This window comes from Lissotriton helveticus, chromosome 5_1 (assembly GCF_964261635.1).
Source record: "Lissotriton helveticus chromosome 5_1, aLisHel1.1, whole genome shotgun sequence".
NCBI classification, from domain to species: Eukaryota; Metazoa; Chordata; class Amphibia; order Caudata; family Salamandridae; genus Lissotriton; species Lissotriton helveticus.
The window spans coordinates 2,019,574,463-2,019,598,806 of record NC_136065.1 but is presented as its reverse complement, the minus strand read 5'-3'; the positions used below and the strand labels follow the sequence as shown (position 1 = coordinate 2,019,598,806).

The window sequence follows — 24,344 nt, the reverse complement described above, 5'->3', positions numbered from 1 at the left end:
AATTACCAGGAGGAAAGACAAATGTTCAGGGATGACCCTGCAAAAAGGGCCACGTCTAACAGGTGTCCACTCATTAATCTTTTTAAGACAGGCAAAGTACTCTTTTGTGAAGCTCAGAGTGTACAGCAGGTGCAGTTCTAGTGAGTCCAGTCTTCTTGTGGTGCAGACCAGCGGTTCAGCAGGACAGTCCTACTCTTTCAGGCAGGGATTTGAGTTGCTGGGCAGCTCTCCCATATTTATCCAGACTTCTGAGCTGGCAAGAAGAGGGGCACACCTGACCAATGAAGTGCAGGGTTCCACCCTTTGTGATGACCCCGTCCTCCAAAGTGTGGTATATTTTTGTCTCAAAAAGCACTATCACAGAAAAATCAAAATGAAGATCATCGCTCATGAATCTTCAGGTCTGGCTAATCCAACCGAGAGGTGTGGCTAACTTTCCTCTACACTCCCATTCCTGTCTTTTTTCTTATTTAATTACAGGGGCTCCCATCTGACTGGGGGTGCAAAAAGTGGACTTGGCCCTGGTTCTGGTCCTTACTGTCATTCTCCTTCAGAAGACCAGTTTGGCAACCCATTCCCCTTCCTGTTCTGGCATCTACAGGCAGCAGATCTCCTTCCACCAGAAGTCTAATTTGTCTCAGCCCAGGCCACTTCACACCTAATCAATAGTGCTTGGCTCAACCTGTCAATGGGTAGCTATTCAGAAGAGGCTGTTTACAGGGCTGAAGTGGGTAACTTTAGGAAAGTAGTTCTATAACTTTTTTCCTATTATAGTTATAATAAATCCAACCCTGGCAAGTTGCTGGATTTATTTGTAACTATTAATTTAACAAGTTGAAATATTACTTTAGCTCATTCACATGTTAGACTTTATTAAAGCTAAATAAAGCCTTCCAATGTTATCTCATGGAGTTAATGTACTACAAGGGGGAAAAACTAAATTGGCAGTTCTTCCCTTGCCAGGGCATATGAAACATATTTTATAATGTCCCTGCTTATTTTAACATGGTGACTTATATGTTAAAATAAGGTTGTTTAAGGCTTTGAAATTACCTTTAATTCCTAAGCTGAAATTGGACACAGTTTTTTTTTAAAAAGCAGTCTGCAATGCAGGGCTGACTTTTAAAATGACAGCAGGCAACGCAGCGTGCAAACTTAAGAGCATTAAATCTACTGGGCTTCTAAACCTACATGCCCTACCATATACTAGGTACTCAGAACCAATGATAATTAAATCTAATTATCATATATCTTTTAACAGAGCACTGTCCCTGGACCTGGTTAACAGAGTCCAGGGAACAGTCAGAGTCAGTAACCACCAGTATCAGTCAAACATGGCGGCAGAAAGCACACCCTTGTTTTTCACGGATATTATAGAGTACAGCATTGAAAGCATCCTAATTTGTGTATAATAATTAAATGTTATTATTTGTGTTATTATATGTTTGCATGTTAATGCCTTGTTATATTTTCGTTATTTATTTTATGGGTTGTAGTAGTAATGTAGCTAATTCATATGCTATTGTATATGCACAGGAGAAATAAATACATTATTATTAAAACAAACATTGGCATAGCCAGTAGGTCTCGCCTTTGGGACCTTATAAGTGTTTAGCAATGCAATGGTTGATGTTGTTGCGCCAAGGATATTGTGCAGCATAACTAAATACTTATAAGTAAGTATGGGCAGAAAATTTGTTTCGCTCGCGGAATTTACGGATTTTTGGCAATTTTCGCGATCTGCGAATTGCGCAAAATTGCCAAAAAATCCGCAATTCGCAAGTTGGCGAAAATTCTTTTTTCTTGTTCGCTCTTCAAAAATACAATCTTGCGTGCGCTGCATTGACTTACCATGATTCTGTGTTCACTGATGAGTTTTCCTCCCTGTTCGCGTGCACTGCGAGATTTTGGTAGCTGGCCGAGCGATGCCGCGATCGCGAACATGTCATTGCGACCCGAAAAAGATATTGCGAACGCGAACACGTCATTGCGACCCGAAACAGGAAATTGCGGACGTGAACACGTCATTGCGACCCGAAACAGGAAAAAGGCATCGCGAGCAGGCCGGTTAAGTGGTAACAACATGTACGCGACGGTTGCGACCGCATGCGCAAGTTTGCGTTCCCGAACTGGTAAAAAATCTCGCTAACTCGCCCCCAAAAAAAAATTCACAAGCTCTGGGAATTTGGCGGATTTTGTGAATCGCAATTACGAATTTGCGCGAATTCGTGAATTCGCAAATTCCACCCTGCATGGCTTCTTGCACTCAGCATACAAGACATCTACACAGAATTAATCACAAAAATACCCCAACACTGGTCCCGGATGCTTGTTTCCAGTCCAGAGAGGACCTGGCCTGCAGTTCAGGCTGGATTGTTCCCATGAGGAGCAGGGTCAAGACTGATTTGCATATGAAGTTGGAGATGAATGTCCTGTTATGTATGAAACATGCAATTGTGATGTGACGTTGGCTGAGATAACTACCGCTGTCATGTATCCTCATGTTCCTTTTCAATAAAAAGATGTTTGCATACGGCTAGGTCTAAACTGGGGTGCCATAGTGAGCAAAAGAAAAATAGATTCAACCCAGATATTTTGACTGGGGGTAAGTGATTACAAGGTTTCAGCACTTTGTCCATCATTTTGTTGCGGGGACGCACTTGTTAGTGCAACCATGCGCTTTATAAAAATAATTTGATTGATTGATTGATTAGCTATGTTTTCCCTAAGTGGCCAAGGGTAATCCCAGATGTGAGTCTCTTTGCTTGCTGTGCCACTGGATTCAAGCTAGCCTGGCTAATATGGGGTGATATCCCGCAACCGGTCACAGGAGGCTTGTTTACGGTCCATGGAGTACCAGGTAATGCTGCCAGATTTGCTGGACCCTTTGTCCCACAAAATTATCTCATATTGAGGCTACGCTGGCCAAGCTAGAAGAGTCTATTATCAGTATTCCCACTCTCCATCGAGGTGTCCGTTCATGTGGGGATACTGGTATAGACACAGCTGCCACAAAGGAATTGGGTAATAAGTGTGGCATTTCCATTGGTAACATAGCATCTCATAATTTTCAATGCCCTACTACATCGAGCAAGAGACTCGAAAACCCAGATTAACTGGTCCCTTACACCAAAGTATAACACCTCCTTCATCTTTACGCCTAGGTTCACAATCTAGTTCAACCCCCCCTAAAGCTGTACAAAGATTATTAGCAACCAATGGGACGTCTAAAGTAGGGGAGAGTTCGAGTCACCCGACAACACAGAAGATGCATAGAATAAACAAGGGACTTGCTACAAAAGTAAATGAGAATCAACATCTTCCCCCAGAGGCAACCCCTTATGTAGTTATCTTGGCAAATGTTACACGTTTAACACCTAATGCACCTAATCTCCCGGAACATTGGTCAACCTTGAGGAACAAAAGCTTGCACTTATTGGGTACCTGGACAGGCCTTAAAGACATCCTCTTTACAGAGTTTAAAATGGTGCAAAGAGTGGGGTGGGTCAGAAATTCTCACAAGGCCTGATTATAAGTTTTGAATCTCCAGACTTGGTGCAGGTAATCCTGCATAGGGCCGGTAATAGTAATATCATAGCCCAGGAAATAAATATTCTCCCACTTGGATATTTTTTTGCCAGCCACCCAGAGATCATTGGCGTATGAGGGAGGGGCAGATGTTCTTAGGGTCTAGCCAGGGTAGAGAGATGATTACAACTGAAGCACCATGGCAGTCGAGTGGAGAGGGGTCAAATACTCCCCAGGGTTAGACAGGGCTGCGATTATATCCCACTTAGTAATCACTACGGAATGTTTAATTCACTTGAAGGAGTTGATTGGGCAACAGTATGGCCCACTTAGGAGAATATTCAACCAAGCTGGAGCTCACCCCTAAGTTACTACGAGTGAACATCCCCTATAGAGATTATTCCATCTCTCTTAAACCTCATTTAGCGGTAGGTATTCATTCAACTTTACAAGCTTCCCCGGAACATGGGGAAGTTTCTGGAGATCATAGAAACATGCAACTAGGAGAACCCCAGAAAGATCTTAACTCCACAACCCCAGACGAGATTGAGGTCTATGAAGATGTTCACCTTCCATCTACAGAAGCTCCAACTAAGTTACGGGAGATGAGCGTTGAGGCAACCTGCAACTTTGCCTTGTCGAATATTGCAGGCCTACGATCTAGGATAAGTAATCCCATTCGGTGTGAATCCATAACATTTTATCATATCGTATCCCTTCAAGAAACCTGACTGAAAGCTCCAATCCACATCATTGGGTATAAAACTCTCCACACTCCGGCAGTGGAGGGTCTAAGTGAAAGGGCGAATGGTGGCCTATGTGCTTACATTTCAAACACATTAAATGTAAAAAAGATAGAGAATCATCTTGAGGAGACCTATTATCAATTAATTACAGTGGATTTTGATAAAAGGCAACGCATGTTAATGGGTAATCTTTATAACAATATTAGAGACTTGGGATTGATAGTAACAAAGTTGACTTTGGATGTGAGGAGTCGGACCATATGCAGCAAAATCATGAAAGATACAATGGTAATTCGCCTGACAGAGATAGAAAGAGATCGGTAGAAGCATCTGGAAGCCGCTGTCGCCGCCCTGACAGAAAGTGTGACCGAGAGCCAGCCACCCCCGAGCGACATCTACCTGTCAGTGTGGTTTCAGAGCACCCCCACTCGGACAGGGCCCCAGGCTGAGATCTCCGTGGATTGCGTAGCGCGGCACAGCGGCCGTCCAGAAACCGAGCGCCCCAGTTTACGCCTACAGAGTTGACGGCACATGACCAGGATGAAGCAGTTTTTTATAGCACTGCTGGTTTTCACCAGCGCCTTTGCGGATGAGGATGACAAGAAGGAAGAAGTTGGCACTGTGGTTGGAATAGATCTTGGTACCACATATTCATGTGTTGGAGTTTTCAAAAATGGACGTGTGGAAATCATTGCCAATGACCAGGGTAATCGCATTACTCCATCCTATGTGGCTTTCACTCCAGAAGGTGAATGACTTATAGGTGATGTGGCAAAGAATCAGTTGACATCAAATCCTGAGAATACAGTGTTTGACACTAAACGCCTGATAGGCCGCACATGGAACGATCCCTCTGTCCAGCAAGACATCAAATATCTGCCCTTTAAGGTTATTGAAAAGAAAACCAAGCCATAGATTCAAGTTGACATTGCTGATCAGATGAAGTCATTTGCCCCTGAAGAGATTTCTGCAATGGTCCTGACAAAAATGAAGGAAACAGCTGAAGCCTATCTCGGAAAGAAGGTTACTCATGCAGTTGTGACTGTACCCGCCTATTTTAATGATGCTCAACGTCAGGCTATCAAAGATGATAGTACCATTGCTGGATTGAATGTGATGAGAATCATCAATGAACCAACTGCTGCTGCTATTGCATACGGTTTGGATAAGAAAGACGGTGAAAAGAACATCCTTGTGTTTCTTTTGGGTGGTGGCACCTTTGATGTATCTCTGCTTACTATCGACAATGGCGTCTTCGAAGTTGTGGCTACAACTGGAGATACTCACTTAGGAGGAGAAGACTTTGACCAGCGTGTTATGGAGCACTTCATCAAACTATACAAGAAAAAGACTGGGAAAGATGTTTGTAAAGACAACCGAGCAGTACAGAAGCTGCGACGCGAGGTTGAGAAAGCCAAGAGGGCCCTGTCGGCACAGCACCAGGCCAGAATTGAAATAGAGTCCTTCTTTGAAGGAGAGGATTTCACTGAAACACTAACTCGCGCCAAGTTTGAGGAACTAAATATGGATCTCTTTCTTTCAACCATTAAGCCTGTACAGAATGTTTTGGAAGACTCCGACTTGAAGAAGACTGACATTGATGAAATCGTGCTTGTAGGTGGCTCCACCCGAATCCCCAAACTTCAGCAGTTGGTGAAGGAGTTTTTTAATGGGAAGGAGCCTTCACGTGGTATCAACCCAGATGAGGCGGTAGCTAACGGTGCTACTGTCCAGGCTGGTGTACTTTCAGGAGATCAGGATACGGGTGAACTTGTTCTCCTTGGTGTGTGTCCACTTAATCATGGTATTGAGACTGTTGGAGGTGTCATGACTAAATTGATCCCAATAAACACTGTTGTGCCCACAAAAAAATCTCAGATCTTCTCCACTGCATCTGATAACCAACCCACTGTAACCATCAAAGTTTACGAAGGTGAACATCCACTAACCAAGGACAACCACTAGTTGGGTACTTTTGATCTGACTGCAATACCCCCAGCTGCTCTTGGTGTTCCACAAATTGAAGTTACCTTTGAGATTGATGTGAACGGTATTCTTTGTGAATCTGCTGAGGACAAAGGTACTGGAAACAAAAACCCAATCACCATTACCAATGATCAGAACCGCCTCACTCATCATGAAATTGAAAGGATGGTCAATGATGCAGAGAAGTTCGCAGAGGAAGATAAAAAATTAAAGGAGAGAATCAATACCAGAAACGAGCTGGAAAGTTATACGCATTCTTTAAAAAATCAGATCGGTGACAAAGAAAAATTAGGTGGTAAATTATCATCTGAAGACAAGGAAACAATAGAAAAAGAAGTTGAAGAGAAGATTAAATGGCAGGAAAGCCACCAGGATGCTGACATAGAAGAATTCAAGGCAAAAAACAAGGAATTGGAGGAAATCGTACAACCAATAGTCAGCAAGCTGTATGACAGTGCAGGACCGCCTCCCCCTGGTGGTGAGGAGGAAGCCGAGGATGAGTTGTAGGTCTTCTGGATTAGTTTGAATGCTGTAACATTGTACATATGTACTAAAGAACTTCAGTTGAATATTGAATGGAGAAACTTCTCGAATGTGTGTAATCTTCACTCTGAGTGGAGTTAAAATGCTAGCCTGGAATGGCTGTTTACTGCTTTTCATTAACAGTTGTCACTAAAGTCTTGGGTTTATTTTTTTTGGGAGAACGGGGTGCCGAAGGGTGGTGGGCGGTGGGTGGCATTGGTAAAGGTGTCTGACAGTTTTTGGAAACATTGCGTTCACATCAAAAGCATTTATATTTATTTGAGAAATGCTCATGTTCATTCTGTGTAGAACTTTTTTTCTACCATATTTGACCACAATGGTAATTATGTTAGGGGATTTTAATTGTTCATTATGCTCTAATGTTGATGGAAAGCAGTGTGGTTATTTATATGAAGAGGGCATTAGCAATACTCATTTTTGTCACTCTGTATTTGGGGACTTTAGATTTAGGTTTCGCAAATGAAATCTGTGATTGACCAGCCCCTTCAATAGAAGAGGCTTATACAGTACCATAGACTATGTACTTCTGACAAATAATCATGCTTATAAATTACGTCGTTTCTCTGTTGATGATATTTCACTTAGTGACCATTTTCCATTATGTTATTCCATATCACTGTCAGTAAATAAGAAGGTGGGGAATGATAATATTGACCAGGCATTATCCAATATTCCACTGGATAAGACAAATGGGTATACCTTACGTTGGCCATTAGTTGATTCTTTTATGGTTATAAAAAAGTGATACGGAAATGTAAAATAGCTGTTGAGACTTGTTTAAGTGACTCAGCCTTTTCAGCTAACATATTGACCTCCTTTCAGCTAATCTCAGAAGCGGTGAGGGAGGCATTATATGTGCAAAACTCAAATAGAAGGAAAAGCCAGGGTTGGTTTGATATATATATTGTACTCAAGCTTATAAGAACTTTAAAAAAGCACAACATCAGACTCCTAGAAATCATAACGCCGTGAGACAGGAGAGAGTTGATTATAGATTAGCCTTCAAGAAGAGAAACATTGAAATACAAAATGAAGCTTGGGAAGCTTTGCATAAAGCCTCGTCACAGGGAGACAGTTCGGCTTTTGGAAAGCTGTTTAAGCACCTTTTCTGAACCCAAGAGATTGCCCGTCAATGGAAATCGCTATCAGTGAGGATCTTTATATTGACCATTTCACTAGGGTCTATGAATCTGCTGATAATTTTGAAGCCGCTACTGAGCAAACCTCATTGGACCCTAATATGCAATATTTTTAACCTTGAGTTTTCCCTGGATGAAGTAAACTGAGCAATCACTGCAAGCCTTGAGGGTAAAGCACCCGGCCCAGTCTGGGTCCCGGTAGATTTGTTTGAAGCTAATTTGTTTTTATTGGGCCCTATTGTCACCCAAGTTATTGATGCCTGTTGTTCTGCTCCCTTTTTGGCTACCTAGACTGAATCAGTGATTGTGCCCATTTTTAAACAAGCATTTACAATGCAATGGTCTCTGCATTATTAAAGGTAGAGCTATTGGCATTGCTCATTACTTTTTTTTTTAAATCATAAATAAATGGCATTGTCATTTACATTGCCAATAGCTTAATCGTTAAATAAATGGCATTGTCATTTACAATGCCAGTAGCTTAATCGCTCACAAATGCATGACCTATTGCATTTACACCCACACAGAGCCACACACACACCCAGAGCCACACACACACGCAGAGCCACACACACACCTAGAGCCACACACACACACAGGGGAGCAAGCACAGCCAGGGGGCAGGGAAGCAAGCACAGCCAGGGAGCAGGGAAGCAAGCACAGCCAGGGGGCAGGGAAGGAAGCACAGCCAGGGGACAGGGAAGCAAGCACAGCCAGGGGAGAGGGAAGCAAGCACAGCCAGGGGGCACGGAAGCAAGCACAGCCAGGGGGCAGGGAAGCAAGCACAACCTGGGGGCAGGGAAGCAAGCACAGCCAGGGGGCTATGCTTGGGTGTTATGCAGCATGGGGTTCCAGAACCAGTGTGTTTTTATAAGATGACTGAAGCACAGAAAGGAGGTGTTATCCCCACTAGAAGAGTTTTCCCCAGAAAGGTCTGTGGAAGCTGCACTTCTTGAAATGTGGGATACAGCGATTTTTTTTTCTTTGTAGGATTGCGTGTTTCGAGAACTTTCAGCCAAGGATAACTTCTGAGAACGGTAAATGGGAGGGTTAACATGTATCTAGATAGCTCTTTTAATTATAACATAATTTGTGGCTACATCGAGGCAAAAGGCTGCAAAGGGGATGGCACTGTATAAAAAACACGCATAACAAATCAGCCCTTTGCATTTAAGGGGCAGATTAGTAAAATCACATTTTTGCACAAAAATTAGGTGCTTTATATCAACACCGAAATGAGGTAGTCGAGGTTGCATTGTACCGGTAACATTAGGGCTCAGAGGGGGACTTCCTTCATCATGTTTGCAGATTCTGTCCAGTGCAGCCTTAAGCAGGCCAGCTGAGAGGTTAAAGTCAGAAGCATGAGTGCCTGGCTGTACTCCCCATTAGTGCTTTTACTGCTGAGGTCACTTGAAAGCAAGTTGGGAGTGGACCTGCTTCCACTAGAATTATGCAATTCAGTAATGTTCACACATCTTCAACCACAGACAAAAAAGGAGGTCTACCTAGGAACGAGTTGACAATTTGAAAATATAATTAATTTGCACAGGGATGATCTGGGAATCTGATGCAATCGCGACTTGTGGTCTATGCAACCAGGATTCACACTCTGGGTGTGCTGCGCCTGCCTGGACGGAGGAGGGCTGCGGGCAGAAGGAAGGGGGCGAGGAGAGAGGAAGGAGAGCTGCGGGATGAGGGAAGGGGGTGCAAGGAGAGACCAAGGAGAGCTGCGGGCAGAGGGAAGGGGGGCGAGGAGAGACCAAGGAGAGCTGCGGGAAGGGGGGGGGCGAGGAGAGACGAAGGAGAGCTGCGGGCAGAGGGAAGGGGGGCGATGAGAGACAAAGGAGGGCTATTGCTTTACTAAATGGCTACCTACTAAAATTGAGAACATTCGGATCTGTTACGGTTTTTCAGGACATCCACATAATATACCTATATACACATAACCTTAAATGGAGTCTTTCACAGAGTCGAAATGGTAATTGTGCTGTTACAGCTCTCCTGGATCTATTTGGACACCACGGCTTTACATGATTAAACAGAGAGAATGTGTGCTAAAGAAGAGGAAATTCACAGCAGTCTCGATGAGAAACGCGTCAATTCTTGAAACAAAGTGAGTGCCGACGATGAGAATAACCTACTGGTCACAATATACTTCGGTTTATTTTTTTTAGGGAAGGGGGGGCGAGGAGAGACCAAGGAGAGCTGCGGGCAGAGGAAAGGGGGGGCGAGGAGAGACCAAGGAGAGCTGCGGGCAGAGGGAAGGGGGGGCGAGGAGAGACCAAGGAGAGCTGCGGGCAGAGGGAAGGTGTCAGGTTTACCTCCACGGGATCCAGTTGATGCACTAAAGGTTCCACCTCCAAATCTCACCAACACCCCGAGCTGAATATACAGGGTGTTCGAGCCATTAGGTGAGGGAAAAAATAACAAACTAAAATAAAAAAATAAAGAAAGGGAAAAGGAAAGGGTCTGCAGGGAAAGGACACCTGTAACAAAAAACAAGACACATTCAGTAACCGCTAGACTTCAACACAAAGCTACACTCATAAAGTCTCGCTAGACATGCACATGTATACCTGCTTATAAGGGAAGGAAAGACCTTTGATAATGAATCAATCTAGTCACTCCAATACTGCCTTTGGGATTTCCTATGGAAAACATAAGTAAGATGTGAATGTGGCCTTCACCCTGTTTGGCATTTCCAACAATACTGTGACTCTCAACCAACCACCTACTACATACCAAATGGCCGCACAGAGGACATGATGTATTTGGGGGTCCAAGGAGTTAAAAGAAATCAAAGCAGTTCCAGACAATGAGCCGAGGATACGGAAGTGTGTAGGAGGCAATAATCACAACACTCCGCCCCTCCACACCCCTGTCGAAGATTACATATCCACAAACAAAGACGTTAAACAGTAACGCGTAGTTGCGTCCACCACGGCGTTCTGTTACTTCCAGAAAACCATTCCCTTTGTGATTCACGGTAACGCGTAGTTAACCTCACTACCGCGCTCCTCTACTAAGTTCAGGGTTTATATCTAGATATATATATGAGAATGCCAGGAAATCACGGTAACATGTGGTTTCGACCGCCACTGTGCTCCGCGACTACAAGTACTACCTCCAAACTCTGTAGACACACAAGCGGTAGTTCGTAAAATTATACTATCCTCGTATTATTGTAGAAAGGAACAAAAGCAAACACAAAAACAAGCCACTGCCAGCCGCGGCTGAAAAGTACCCGGTAAATAGTTTTACTGATACAGTGAGCAAGGTCTTACCACTGTAAGGAGAATCAGCACGATGGACAAAGGAACTCCCCTGTCGAGAGATTCTACCATTGACTCACCGATACCAATGAGTGGAGAAAGAGGAACCAGGAACTGGCGTGCAGAGCAGCTGCTCTCACGCCGGGGACGGAATCAGAATAACACGCACCCGGAAGCGTGTCTCCACCTCTGAAGTACTTCCTGGGGAGAACCAGGGAAGGATCATTGGAAATGTAGTTTCATTGTCTAGGCAGGCGCAACACGGCGGATCCTGACAGTATGTCCTCCTCCCTTGCGCCTCCTAGGCCCAGACCGCAAGGGGCACCTACGATGGAAGGAACGGATCGCAGCAGGGGCATGCACATTCCCCACAGGCTCCCAAGTGTCGTCCTCTGCTAGTAGCCTTTCCAAGACAATAGGTACCACAAAACGCCCCTACTCCACTTCGAGTCTTTGATGCTCCGGACCTCATACTCACCACCCACATCCCCTACCACTGGCGGAGGGGCCCGTCTGCTAGCAGAGTGAGCCGGTTTCAAAAGGCTACTGTGAAACACCGGATGTATCCGTAGTGAACCAGGCAGTTTCAGTTTAAACGCCACTGGATTAATCCGTCTCACAATAGAGTAGGGTCCTATGTAACGAGGATGGAACACACTGCGCAACTTGAACTTGATATTGCGAGTGGATAACCACACCCTATCACCCACCTGGTAAGTGGGACCCTCTACTCGATGTCGATCTTCCCATTTCTTGTATTCCACCTTAGCCCTCATCAAATGCACCCGTATCCGCCTGTGTATGGTACGAATCTTCCGCATCTGTCCCATAACCGTAGGCTGTCGAGACACCTCCTCCGGGATGTGAACCGGAAGGATTCGTGCATCAAAACCATAGGTAGCAACAAACAGAGAGCCCCCCACTGAACTATGCCAAGCGTTGTTGTATGCTACTTCAGCCATCCACAACATTGAAACCCATGACTCCTGGGCGTCAGCTGCGTAACAACGAAGATATTTCTTCAGCGTTTGGTTCAACCGCTCCGTTTGTCCATAGGTCTGCGGGTGAAAGCTGGTGGAGAGCGAGGATTGTATATGCAACGCCTGACACCATGCTTTCCAGAATCTTGCAATAAAATGATGGCCTCTGTCGGACACAATAACCTCTGGCACACCGTGCAATCGAATGACATTGGTTAACAGTAATTGAGCCGTTTGGCCAGCAGTAGGAAGATTCACGCATGGGATGAAGTGTCCCAACTTAGTGAGACTGTCTATGACCACTAATATGGCTGATTTACCCTGATCAAGTGGTAGTCCCGTGACAAAATCTAGGCTGATGTTCTGCCACGGTCTTCTGGGATAAGGTAAAGGCATCAGCAGGCCTTTCTTCTTTCCCGTCACGGTTTTTGCGCGTGCACAGGCCTCACACTGTTCTATCCAGGTGGTTACATCAATCTTTTCAGTATCCCACTAAAAATGTCGTTTCATGAGCTGTACGGTTTTATGTATTCCCTGATGACCAGCCAAGGGAGAATCATGACACCAAACAAAAGCCTTCTTTTGCAATTCCGGAGTGGGGAGGTACAACCTATTGTCCTGAAAGGGTAGATCTTGCTTTAGTATGCGATTGACACCCTTTGTGGCCCAAAGAACCCATGCATTATGATCCTTGGTTTTACGGATAACATCCAAAAAGGAATTAGCCTGGATCGCACAGATCACTTTTTCCGGACTCACAATCGCCACCTTTGTGTCTTTGCTCCCGATTTCCTCAACCTGATCTCGACGGGAGAGGGAGTCTGCTTTTGGGTTATCTGCCCCAGGTCTGAAAGTGATTGTGAAATCGTACTCTGAGAAAAATAGCATCCATTGCATCTGTCTTTGCGTGAGATGTTTGGCAGTCTTCATGTACTGAAGATTTCTGTGATCCGTGAAAACGGTGACAGGGAATTTGGTCCCCCAAAGGTACTGTCGCCATTCTTGGAAAGCCCTTTTTATCGCTAGCAATTCTTTCTCAGCGATGGTGTAATTCTTTTCGGGTAGGCTCAACTTTTTTGACAGATAAGCTACAGGGTGGAGTTGGCCTGTATCCTTATCCCTCTGAGACAGGACAGCCCCTATGGCCTCATCAGAAGCATCGGCTTCTACGATGTAGGGGTATTCTGGTTTTGGATGAGCTAGAATCGGGGCGGTTGTGAATGCCTTCTTTAGGTAAGCAAAAGCCTCAGCGACTTCAGAAGACCACAGGAACTTGACACCTTTCCTAAGCAGTCTTGTCATAGGTACAGCCACCTGAGAGAACCGCAGGATAAACCGACGGTAATAGTTCGCAAAGCCTAAAAAGCTTTGCACTTCTTTCACGCATGTGGGTGTAGACCATTCCTGTACTGCTTGTATCTTTCTTTCGGACATTTGTAGTCCCTCATGACTTAGCATGACACCTAGGAACTCCACTGTGTCCACGCCAAATTCGCATTTCCTAATTTTGCAAAACAGCCTATGTTCTCGTAGTTTCTGTAGCACTTCCACTACATGTTGTGTATGTGCAGTGGTGTCCTCTGAGTAAATCAGGATGTCATCTGTGTACACCACTGCGCTGATGTCTACAAATTCTTTCAAAACGTCATTCAGAAAATACTGAAATGCCGCCGGGGCGTTACACAGGCCAAACGGCATTACAGTGTATTCATATAGCCCGTATCTCGTTTTGAAAGCAGTCTTCCACTCGTCCCCCTCTCGGACGCGGACCAAGTGGTACGCCCCCCTAAGATCCAGTCTGGTAAACACCTTGGAGTTTCTTACCTGGTCCAGCAATACTGAGATAAGGGGTAGTGGATACCTGTTTCTTACGGTGTTCTTATTTAACATCCGGTAATCCACACAGGTTCTCAAATCCCCGTTAGCCTTTTTGATGAAAAACAGGGGAGAAGCGGCAGGAAATCTGGATGGCCGGATAAAACCTATGTCGACATAATGATCTAAATACTCCTTTAAGTGTGTCGTTTCTGGTTCGGACAATGCGTAAACTCTACATGACGGAATCGTGGCCCCCTCTAACAGATCTATTCTACAATCATACAGCCTATGCGGGGGAAGTTGCTCGGCCTTACTTTCACTGAAGACATCCCTGTAACTCTGATATTCTACAGGAAAACACACTGCTTTTTCCGCTGCCGTAGCCACCAACAGGGGAATACGCGTGGGTGAAAACAGAGCAATTTTATGCCCTTCCATATGTGTCTTAATGTCGGCGGACGTGAACTGTACAGTTTTTTCCTTCCAGTTGATTGAGGGATTGTGATGGCTGAGCCAAGGCATCCCTAAGATCACCTCATACTGGGGGGCTTCAATGATATTAAGAGTCAGCTCCTCCCTGTGCCTGCCTTATTTTACGTCGACGGACAGGGTTACCCTCTCTGTTTGTTCTGTTATCAGACCTGAAATCAATGGTTTCCCGTCTACCTCTAGGACTTCTTCAGGTGTGTCTCTGGGTACTCTGTCCAATGACAGGGACAACACTAAACCGCTATTGATAAAATTCCCAGTGGCCCCTGAGTTGATCATAACCAGTACTTGGTGTATCTGTAACTGACACTCCAACCTCATGGGCAACAAGATATGGGATTCTGATTCGAGCAGTGCTAATATCGTCAGTGATGGAACTTTCCAGGGCTGAGCATCTCTCTTGTTCCCTTCAGCCATCCCACTTGTCTCATCCTGAGCACTCAACGCTGTGATGGCTACTCTCTTGTTTCTGTTCCATCCCCCTGAGGTTTTAGGTTTGGAGGGACATTCCCTGACATAATGGCCTTTCTTGCCACAGTACCTGCATAGGCCAGATATCCTACGACTTTCTTTTTCCTCTCTGGTTAACGGGGCCCGGACCGCCCCTATCTCCATAGGTTCGGTGGTAGTCTCAGTAGAAGGCAAAGCCCTGCGGGGAATCCATTCGGATCTAGGAGGGCCCATATCCCACCTTCTCCTGTCCCCTCCTCTGTCTGCCATTCTACCATCCAGTCTCAGGGTTAAATTGACCATGTCAACACACGTGACTGGTTGGGGATGACATCGTTGAGTCCATCCCGTAACCCTTGGTAATATAAGGACATTCTCTTTTCCTCAGGCAACGAGGTCTCAGCCACCAGCCTGTTAAACTTGGTTAAGTATGTTATCAAATCAGATCTACCTTGTCTTAATTCCAGGAGTTCTCTATCCGCACTTAAGGTGGTGGCCCTTCTATCGAACACCTTCTCAAACTCTGTGCGGAAAGCCGACCAATCTGAAAGGATAGGATCATCATTTCTGACCAAGGGCACCGCCCAGTTAGCTGCATCGCCTATCAGATAAGATATAGCAAACGCCACCCTCGAATGATTGTTCGGAAATGAGGCTGGCTTGCAAGAAAAATGGAGCATGATCTGCGTTAAAAATACCTGAGTTTTTGCCGGATCCACTGAATACCTCTCCGGACTGGCCAGAGGGATGGGGGGGGGGACCGTAACCTGTAACTGTGGCGAAGAAACATCAAAGGGGTTCCTAGACAACCGTTCTACTTTCTCCCTTAATGCAGTGGCTTCCGTTTTGGAGGAGGCAAGCTCCTGTTGAACCAAAAGCAAAGCCTGCATGACATCATCCATGGTAGCCATTACGCAACAACTGGACCAGGCAGAGTAACGTTCGTGGGTGTGTTATTCTGTCAGGTTTACCTCCACGGGATACAGTTGATGCACTAATGGTTCCGCCTCTAAATGTCACCAACACCCCGAGCTGAATATACAGGGTGTTCGAGCCATTAGGTGAGGGAAAAAATAACAAACTAAAATAAAAAAACAAGGGAAAGGGTCTGCAGGGAAAGGACACCTGTAACAAAAAAAAAGACACAATTAGTAACCGCTAGACTTCAACACAAAGCTACACTCATAAAGTCTCGCTAGACATGCACATGTATACCTGCTTATAAGGGAAGAAAAGACCTTTGATAATAAATCAATCTAGTCACTCCAATACTGCCTTTGGGATTTCCTATGGAAAACATAAGTAAGATGTGAATGTGGCCTTCACCCTGTTTGGCATTTCCAACAATACTGTGACTCTCAACCAACCACCTACTACATACCACATGGCCGCACAGAGGACATGATGTATTTGGAGGTCCAAGGAGTAAAAAGAAATCAAAGCAGTTCCAGACAACGAGCCGAGGATACGGAAGTGTGTAGGAGGCAATAACCACAACACTCCGCCCCTCCACACCCCTGTCGAAGATTACATATTCACAAACAAAGACGTTAAACAGTAACGCGTAGTTGCGTCCACCACGGCGTTCTGTTACTTCCAGAAAACCATTCCCTTTGTGATTCACGGTAACGCGTAGTTAACCTCACTACCGCGCTCCGCTACTAAGTTCAGGGTTTATATCTAGATATATATATGAGAATGCCAGGAAATCACGGTAACACGTGGTTTCGACCGCCACTGTGCTCCGCGACTACAAGTACTACCTCCAAACTCTGTAGACACACAAGCGGTAGTTCGTAAAATGATACTATCCTCGTATCATTGTAGAAAGAAACAAAAGCAAACACAAAAACAAGCCACCGCCAGCCACGGCTGAAAAGTACCCGGTAAATAGTTTTACCGATACAGTGAGCAAGGTCTTACCACTGTAAGGAGAATCAGCGCGATGGACAAAGGAACTTCCCTGTCGAGAGATTCTACCATTGACTCACCGATACGAATGAGTGGAGAAAGAGGAACCAGGAACTGGCGTGCAGAGCAGCTGCTCTCACGCCGGGGATGGAATCAGAATAACACGCACCCGGAAGCGTGTCTCCACCTCTGAAGTACTTCCTGTGGAGAACCAGGGAAGGATCATGGGAAATGTAGTTTCATTGTCTAGGCAGGCGCAACACGGTGGATCCTGACAGAAGGGGGCAAGGAGAGACCAAGGAGAGCTGCAGGCAGAGAGAAGTGGGGGCGAAGAGAGACCAAGGAGAGCTGCGGGAAGGGGGGGCGAGGAGAGACCAAGGAGAGCTGCGGGCAGAGGGAAGGGGGGGAGAGAGACAGAAACTCGGGATCAGGCTGGATGCTAATGCCAAGAAATAGATCGGAGAACGAGGCAATGGGTGAGCTGGAACTACGTGAATGGTGTGTCAGCGGGCGGTAGAATGGGTATGTGTCTACAAGGAATTGAGCAGCGGTGTTAGGGACAAAATATAGCGGCTTCTTTCATTTTACAATTAACTGGAAGCCGGACAGTGGCGCCCGGAGCAGAGGAGATGCCACAGAGGAGCCGCTGTACAGAAGCAGCGGATCGCGTAAGACACAGTCAGGTCGGGTACAGTCATCGCGTAAGACACAGTCGGGTCGGGTACAGTCAGGTCACTGTAGGGAGGGCGCTGGCGGGTGTCAAAACTGGAAGTCTGCCTACTTGGAGAACACTGGACACCAAAAGCGAGGAGCAGCAAGGGAACAGGGACATCTGGGGCAAAAGTCGGCAACGGCAAAATGGCGGCCGAAAAGCTCAGAAAATTTCTGATTCGGGGGTGTTTTTTGGCGTTCTGAGTGACGGGTGATGTCACAGGGCGAAAGAACGCCAAAAACACGCCCTGAATCCGAAAGAAACGGGCCTTTATTGGAGTGACTCCCTTCTCCTCCAATGGCTGGCCTCCGTTTAGGAAGCCAGCCAATGGAGGAGAGACGGAGGAGAGAGGCTGGTTCAAGCCCTGAACTCAAAGACATTAAATCTCCGACCGGAGACTGCGCAAGCGCAGCATTTAGGTCCTCGACCTAAAAAGGTAATTGCCAAGACTCGGATTGTTATAGGCCTATCTTACTTTTGAATTCCCGTGTTAAAGCTGTGGGTCGAATTGTTTCAGAACGATAACAGACTTGGCAAGAGGAAAACAAAGTCCTTTCTGATTTCCAATATTGTTTTCGGGAGAGATTGGTAACAATTGAGCAGAGCCTAAATCTAGCCATCCTAATCGGGAAATATACATGGGCGAAAGGGGGCAGGATGTTTTTAGCCTTCATAGATCTCACTGCTGCATTTAATTCGATTCAACACGAGAAGCTCTGGGAGATTCTGAAGGTGATGGGGGTTGAAGCTTCAATAATAATTTTTTTCAGGCACCTATATAATAATGCTCAAGGCCGGATTAGATTTAGTCTGAGAGGAGATCTTACTGCCCCATTCCCCATCAAGAGGGGGGGTCAGACAAGGTTGCGTTCTAGCCCCCTTTCCTTTTTACCTTACACATTAATGGTCTAGAACAAGCATTAATCAAGAATAGCTATGATTTCCCCCAGATAGCCGGACGTCCTAGTCCTGCCCTCCTTTACGCAGATGATGCGGTTTCAATGTCCCGAACGCAAGTAGGCTTATAGAGGGTGCTTGACAATTTCTACAACTTTATAAAAGGTCTCGGTCTTAGGGTAATTATTTCCAAGACCTTCATTATGAGGTGTGGGAGTGGTAGTCAAAGGTGCAAGGACATGTTTGTGGATAGACAAAAGATTGATCCCACAAAGATAATCTCGTATCTTGGAATACTCTTTGACGAAAAAGATTTATGGACTCAAGCTGTATCAGCAAAAAAACGTGCTTTTGCAAGAACCACTACTGCCCTTGTGCATTTCTCTAGGAAACTGGGTAGGAGACCTCTTGTGGAGCGTATTAAGATATATAAAGCTAAAAGTATCACCACAGCAATGTACGGAGCGGGGATATGGGTCCTTGCAAACTCCTACCCGATGCAAACTGTAGAAAATACGTTCCTGAGATATATTCTATCCGTCCCATCTAGCACATCCTCGTATGTCTGTCATGCGGAACTGGGCCTGCCTCACATATCAGATCTTATTAAACTTGAGTCTATTCTTTTGTGGCATAGCCTGTGGCCCAGCTAAATAGAGACATTCTGCTGGATAGCCTGTAGCTGGAAGGGGCCTTAAAGATCTCCTGGCTAAGATATGTCCTCAATTTAATGGAGGATTTCGGACATCCCGAGTATTTTTCCGACTGTAGTAGTTTACTTAAGGTCAGGAGAAAGGACCTAAAAAAAGAGGGTCTCCAACATATGGAAGCCATAACATTGCCGTCTGAGATTTTAAAACCCAGTGTTCAGCAGAATCAACAGATTTTAATTACTTTTAACATTCAACCATATTTGAAAGTTGTTCCTGGGGGTTATGATCGATTTCCATTAACCAGATTCAGACTTGGAATCTTCCATAGAATTGTGAGTCTACCAACAATGAATGACTGGACCCGACAATTGCAATTGTGTACATGTGATAATCTTTCAGAGCAAACCACCATACGTGTGTTACTGTTCTGCAAATTTTACAGAGAACTGAGAAAGGTGTGGATTCTTCCCATTCTAAAATGCTTTGGGATTAGAAAATGTAGGCCAGCTTTTATTGCTTTGCAATTCTTAGATAATGTACATATTACCTGGCAATGTTTTTAAAGCACGTAATTAATCTCAGGAAAAGGAAAGTAATACAAGTCTAAGGGCAATAGGGTAGCAAAAGGTACTGATGAATTTAAGCACTTTATGACCCCAGTTTCTTATTGCTATTTCTTTTAACATTTTATCTAGTTTTTAACGGTTTTTTACTTGGTGTATAAATCGATTAAATTAGCAATGTATATATATGAAGTTACTTGTCTTCTTAACTATACATATGTTTTGACATGTGCTTTTATGATTGTATGAAAGAGCAATCAAATAAAGCTGTACTTGATTTGATCTCATCCGAGCAGTTGGAGGTTATTAATATTAGGTTTATGTTCAGCACTAGTTTTCGAAGGACTTAAAAACTCTATTTAAAAAACAAAAATGTTGTGTTATGTTAGTGCAGTAGTGCTTCACACAGTATTGTGTATCATTATAGAATTGGCTTATGTTGTCATGGTAGTACAACCATACTTCATATGTGATGCCATGTTATCTTTATCTATGTTATGTTAGTGCAGCCATACTTCATGCATGCTGCAAAGTTGATGGGCCGCCATGTTATGGCTGATACAGCCTGTTCTATGTTGTTATTTAAGTTATTCCAGTTGTATGTGTTACAACATGGTGGTGTTTCATGCCAGACTTTCTTAATGCCAACAATAGTCCAGTTGAACCCATTAAACTGCCCGCATTTGTAAAAGTGATCTCATATAGTGCATAAAAGTGGCATTACCCATCCAATCTTATCAACCTGGTGTATGTGCATATCCATTTCCTGAAATTTGAGTATAATTTGGTCATTTGGTTTCAAAGAATAACCCTGGTCAGTAGTAAGGTTTGTTCACTACCACATATTTTATGGAGAAATCCAAATTAATTAATTAATTAATTATGTGCTTATATAGCGCTGGAATCACTCCAGAAGGGGTACCTCCGCGCTTCGACCGCTGCGAAACCCTTCCTGGCTTCCCTGAGAGATGGTCCCTTAATGGGTATCTCCAGGGTGAGACCAGGCATCCCCGGCGGTCTGGTGGGGCCGTTAGTGAAGATGAGGCAAGCTAGTGCCCAGAGTTGCCGAGTGTGATCGCTGATCAGAGTGGGCACCGAGGCGAGAGAATTATCGAGTCCGCTGACCCTGGTCCAGAAACCTGCCGCGTCGGGAATCGAACCCTGGTCCCGGGCCGTCCTCTGCTCTCGGGTCTGCCGCCTCTAACCAGTGAGCCACACTACTCCACATCAGAGGCAGAATTATCCAAACAGAGTGAACTTCTCTCTTTCTCGAGTTGAAGGGGACTCGGATTTCGTCCCTGCATTTTGGATGAAAACAACTGCCGAAATAACTTTTCCCCGGTGCCGATAAAATTCTACGCACGCACTTCACAAGACGCTGTGTCTTAAAGAGACAATGAACCCTTCCTTAGCAGGTCTAAATAAAGTGTTTGTTTATTTACGTAACCATAACATTTTTACAAAGCATTTTCCATGAAAGAGAAATATTTCGAGTCATCCTCCACAGAACTTCAAAGCGTCACTTAAAAGTTATTCTGTTACGTCATTTAGGTACGTTTTTTTTATGTTTAGTTGAGTCAATGCATTTGCACTATGCCATGTATTGGTTTCGGTTGCAATTCCTGTCCCGGGATTTTGATTTGCGTTGCAAGGAAAAGATGTGCTGGTGCGATCTCCGTCTGTCTTTTGCAAACGTGGAAAACAAAACCAGCTCGGGAGTGGTGCGCGTGCATGCGCGCGCTGTAAGGAATGCAGCAGCCATCGAAACATGGCACCCTGCATGCTCCAGAGACCCCAAGGCCGTGGGAGTGCTAGTTTTGAGGAGAGGCGGGACCTACATGAGCCTTTGGCCATTTGCATGCTTTCTTATGTGGAAGCCTTACACAATGGCCAATCAAATGCGTGGCAGTAAAAAAAAAACACGAGCAAAGCGCTGGGAGTTGAAGTCCTTTTGGAAGTCCTTACTAGAAGCCTCACAAAGCAGCCATGTGCTGGCTCAGGCGAGACCTAAAAAGAACATTGCTTTCAAACAGTTCGTCCTAATGTCAGAATTTCCCTGCAGACAACAATTCTGAATCTTTCATACACTTCCCCCACACCAGGTATATGTAAATATATATTTTATTTTACCCAAGGTATTCACCCCTGCTGACATAACAGCCATTGTCAGCATGTTTCCACGTTATACTTAGGTGAGAACCTCCTCGTTTATTTTGACTACAATACAATCATATAATTTTCCTTACTGATCACTTAAGTCATAAAAGTTATTATGGTGACATAATATGTCGTATCCCATCTTTTCCTTAAAACTGCAGACAACATATGCTCATGCATGTTCTTCAATAACATGTAGTGGCATCCTAGCCTCATCATTTACATTAAGGAAAAATTCAATATAGCAGCGCTCAGTGCAGCAGGGTTCTGATGTAGGAAACTTTGCTTTTCTTCTGTAATGGCCTTCACCAAAACCTCTTATAATGAAAAGGTAGCATCATTTTCAAAGAATACTAGGGACTTAATTTACCAGTCGCGGCTGGAGCAGGTAAGCGTGGTGGGGCAGGGAGTCGACAGATGATGGAATAAGGAAAATAAATAAATAAAACCAGTTACCTTGCGCTCGCCGCATTGCCGAGTCAGTGATGCGGCAAGCGTACGGTAATTGGTTTTGTTTATTTATTTATTTTACCTATTCAGTTGCCTGTCGCCTTCCCCCCCCCCCGACCCGCCGCGCTTGCCTGCACCGGCCGTGACTATGATTTTCTAAGGACTTGTATCGACCTTGCATGACGCAAGTCATCACAAGGCAATGCAAGTCCTTAACTGGGATTTACAAAGCCATGTGAGGGCCAAGTTGCGTGAAATGTAACGTAATGCAATTGTTTCGGGTGAGTTGGGTTACATTACCTTGGATGGAGTATGAACGTTTCCGTGCATCTACCCATTGATTTTGACACAATCTCAGATGTAATAAGGTCAGTAAACCTGGGATTGCACCAAAATGCTACGTCTCCCTGATCCAAGGTGCAAGGATGCCTCCATTTCGCACGCCTGCACACAGTGCACCAGCCCTAGAAGGCTGCAGAAATGCGGCATACCTTTGTAAATATGTTGCATTTCTGCTGTTACCTTTTCACGGGCTGTGCTGAGTGACATCTTGGTAAATCTGGTCCTCGATGCTCAATATAGCTGCATACACTTTATAAAATATGCCAGCGAGGCAAGTCATTAGTGTAAGTGCCTGCCTTTTAGCACATTCGTGCCTTTGTGTGCACGATCTTCATAAATAAGGTCTATAGAGGGGCTGCAACATTATTTACTACAACCAGGTGATATTATTAGTAATTGTCCCTCCCCATATTGACGGATAATGAGGAATAGGGCACTAGCAAGCATTAGTGATTGAGTCATAAGCCAAAGATGGTAAAAACATGAGAATGTGCCTGGTTTGCTCTCCCATCTTCTTTTTATAATTAGCTCTCTGTTGGGAGAACTAACTATCTGAATATGTTTTCTCACCACGTCAGGGTAAAAAGCTGTGATACAAATGTAAATTCCATGAACAAGGATTTGAAGTTGGAAATGTTTTGAAAACTATTAAGCTGAAGCAGTTAGCACTATTTAGGAACGTGAGGCAAAGCAAACAATACCATGACTCAAATGATGACAGGTACATTAATATAATTTTCCATTTGACAATTGTTTTTTTTTTAGATTTTAAGGATCCACATGTTTCCAGTTTTTACTCACACTTCATCGAAGGTCTTCACCCTTCCGGGGGGTTAAAGTGCACTCCGAAGGGCACCTCCTTCAAGATGGATAACGGCATGTACTGGAGCTCAGTGCCGAATGGGATCCGAGGAAAAATAAAACGAGACCACACCTGTTGGTTTCAGGTGTGTCAGATGAATGATGGGAATGTGGAAATCACCGACTACAAAGGCAACTATCTAAGTTTGGACCCACATGACTACCGTAAAAGCATCAAGACAGTAAAATGCAGGAATCAACCCTATTCTCAATTTGAAGTTCAATATGAAAATGAGAAGGTGCTTTTTAAGGCATCCAACGGACTCTTTCTGTCCAGAATTTATTACACTGGTATTGAAAGACACACTATAGAGGCCCAAAAGAACCCAAAAGATGTTTTCAGTCTCTTTGACCTGGTCAGTGCTTATGCATAGATCCCATCTTAGATAATGGGAAAAGGGTGTTATGTATACTTTAGTGTAGTGATTATATGAAACTTCAATAAACATATGGGATGTAATTGTAGCAAAATATAATACAGTTATTAATGAAGAATAATGTTATTAAAGCATTGTAAATGACTCGTAGTTTAAAAATGTATCAGAGAAATAAACAACAGTCCAATATCAAATCATGATGCGACAAAATTGAGCTCAGATTATTGTCTTCTTGAATATCTATCTATCTATCTATCTATCTATCTATCTATCTATCTATCTATCTATCTATCTATCTATCTATCTATCTATCTATCTATCTATCTATCTATCTATCTATCTATCTATCTATCTGTCTATCTATCTAGCTATCTATCTATCTATCTATCTATCTACAGTTATATTACCACAGGCCGTTGCCAGTAGGTAGTAATAATTAGGATCTAGTTTCCATAGGAAAAGCATTTATT

At 44.3% G+C, this 24,344-nt stretch overlaps 1 protein-coding gene across 1 annotated transcript in view; it reads left to right on the top strand.

The window, feature by feature from the left end:
• Window positions 1-24,068, top strand: part of LOC144756194 (butyrophilin-like protein 9) — a 162,678-nt gene extending 138,610 nt beyond the window's left edge. Inside the window, exon 3 of the mRNA XM_078645798.1 lies at window positions 23,402-24,068. Within this exon, the coding sequence (XP_078501924.1) occupies window positions 23,402-23,871 (470 nt within the window). The 3' untranslated portion in view covers window positions 23,872-24,068. The remainder of the gene's footprint in view (window positions 1-23,401) is intronic.
• Window positions 24,069-24,344: the final 276 nt, after the last annotated feature.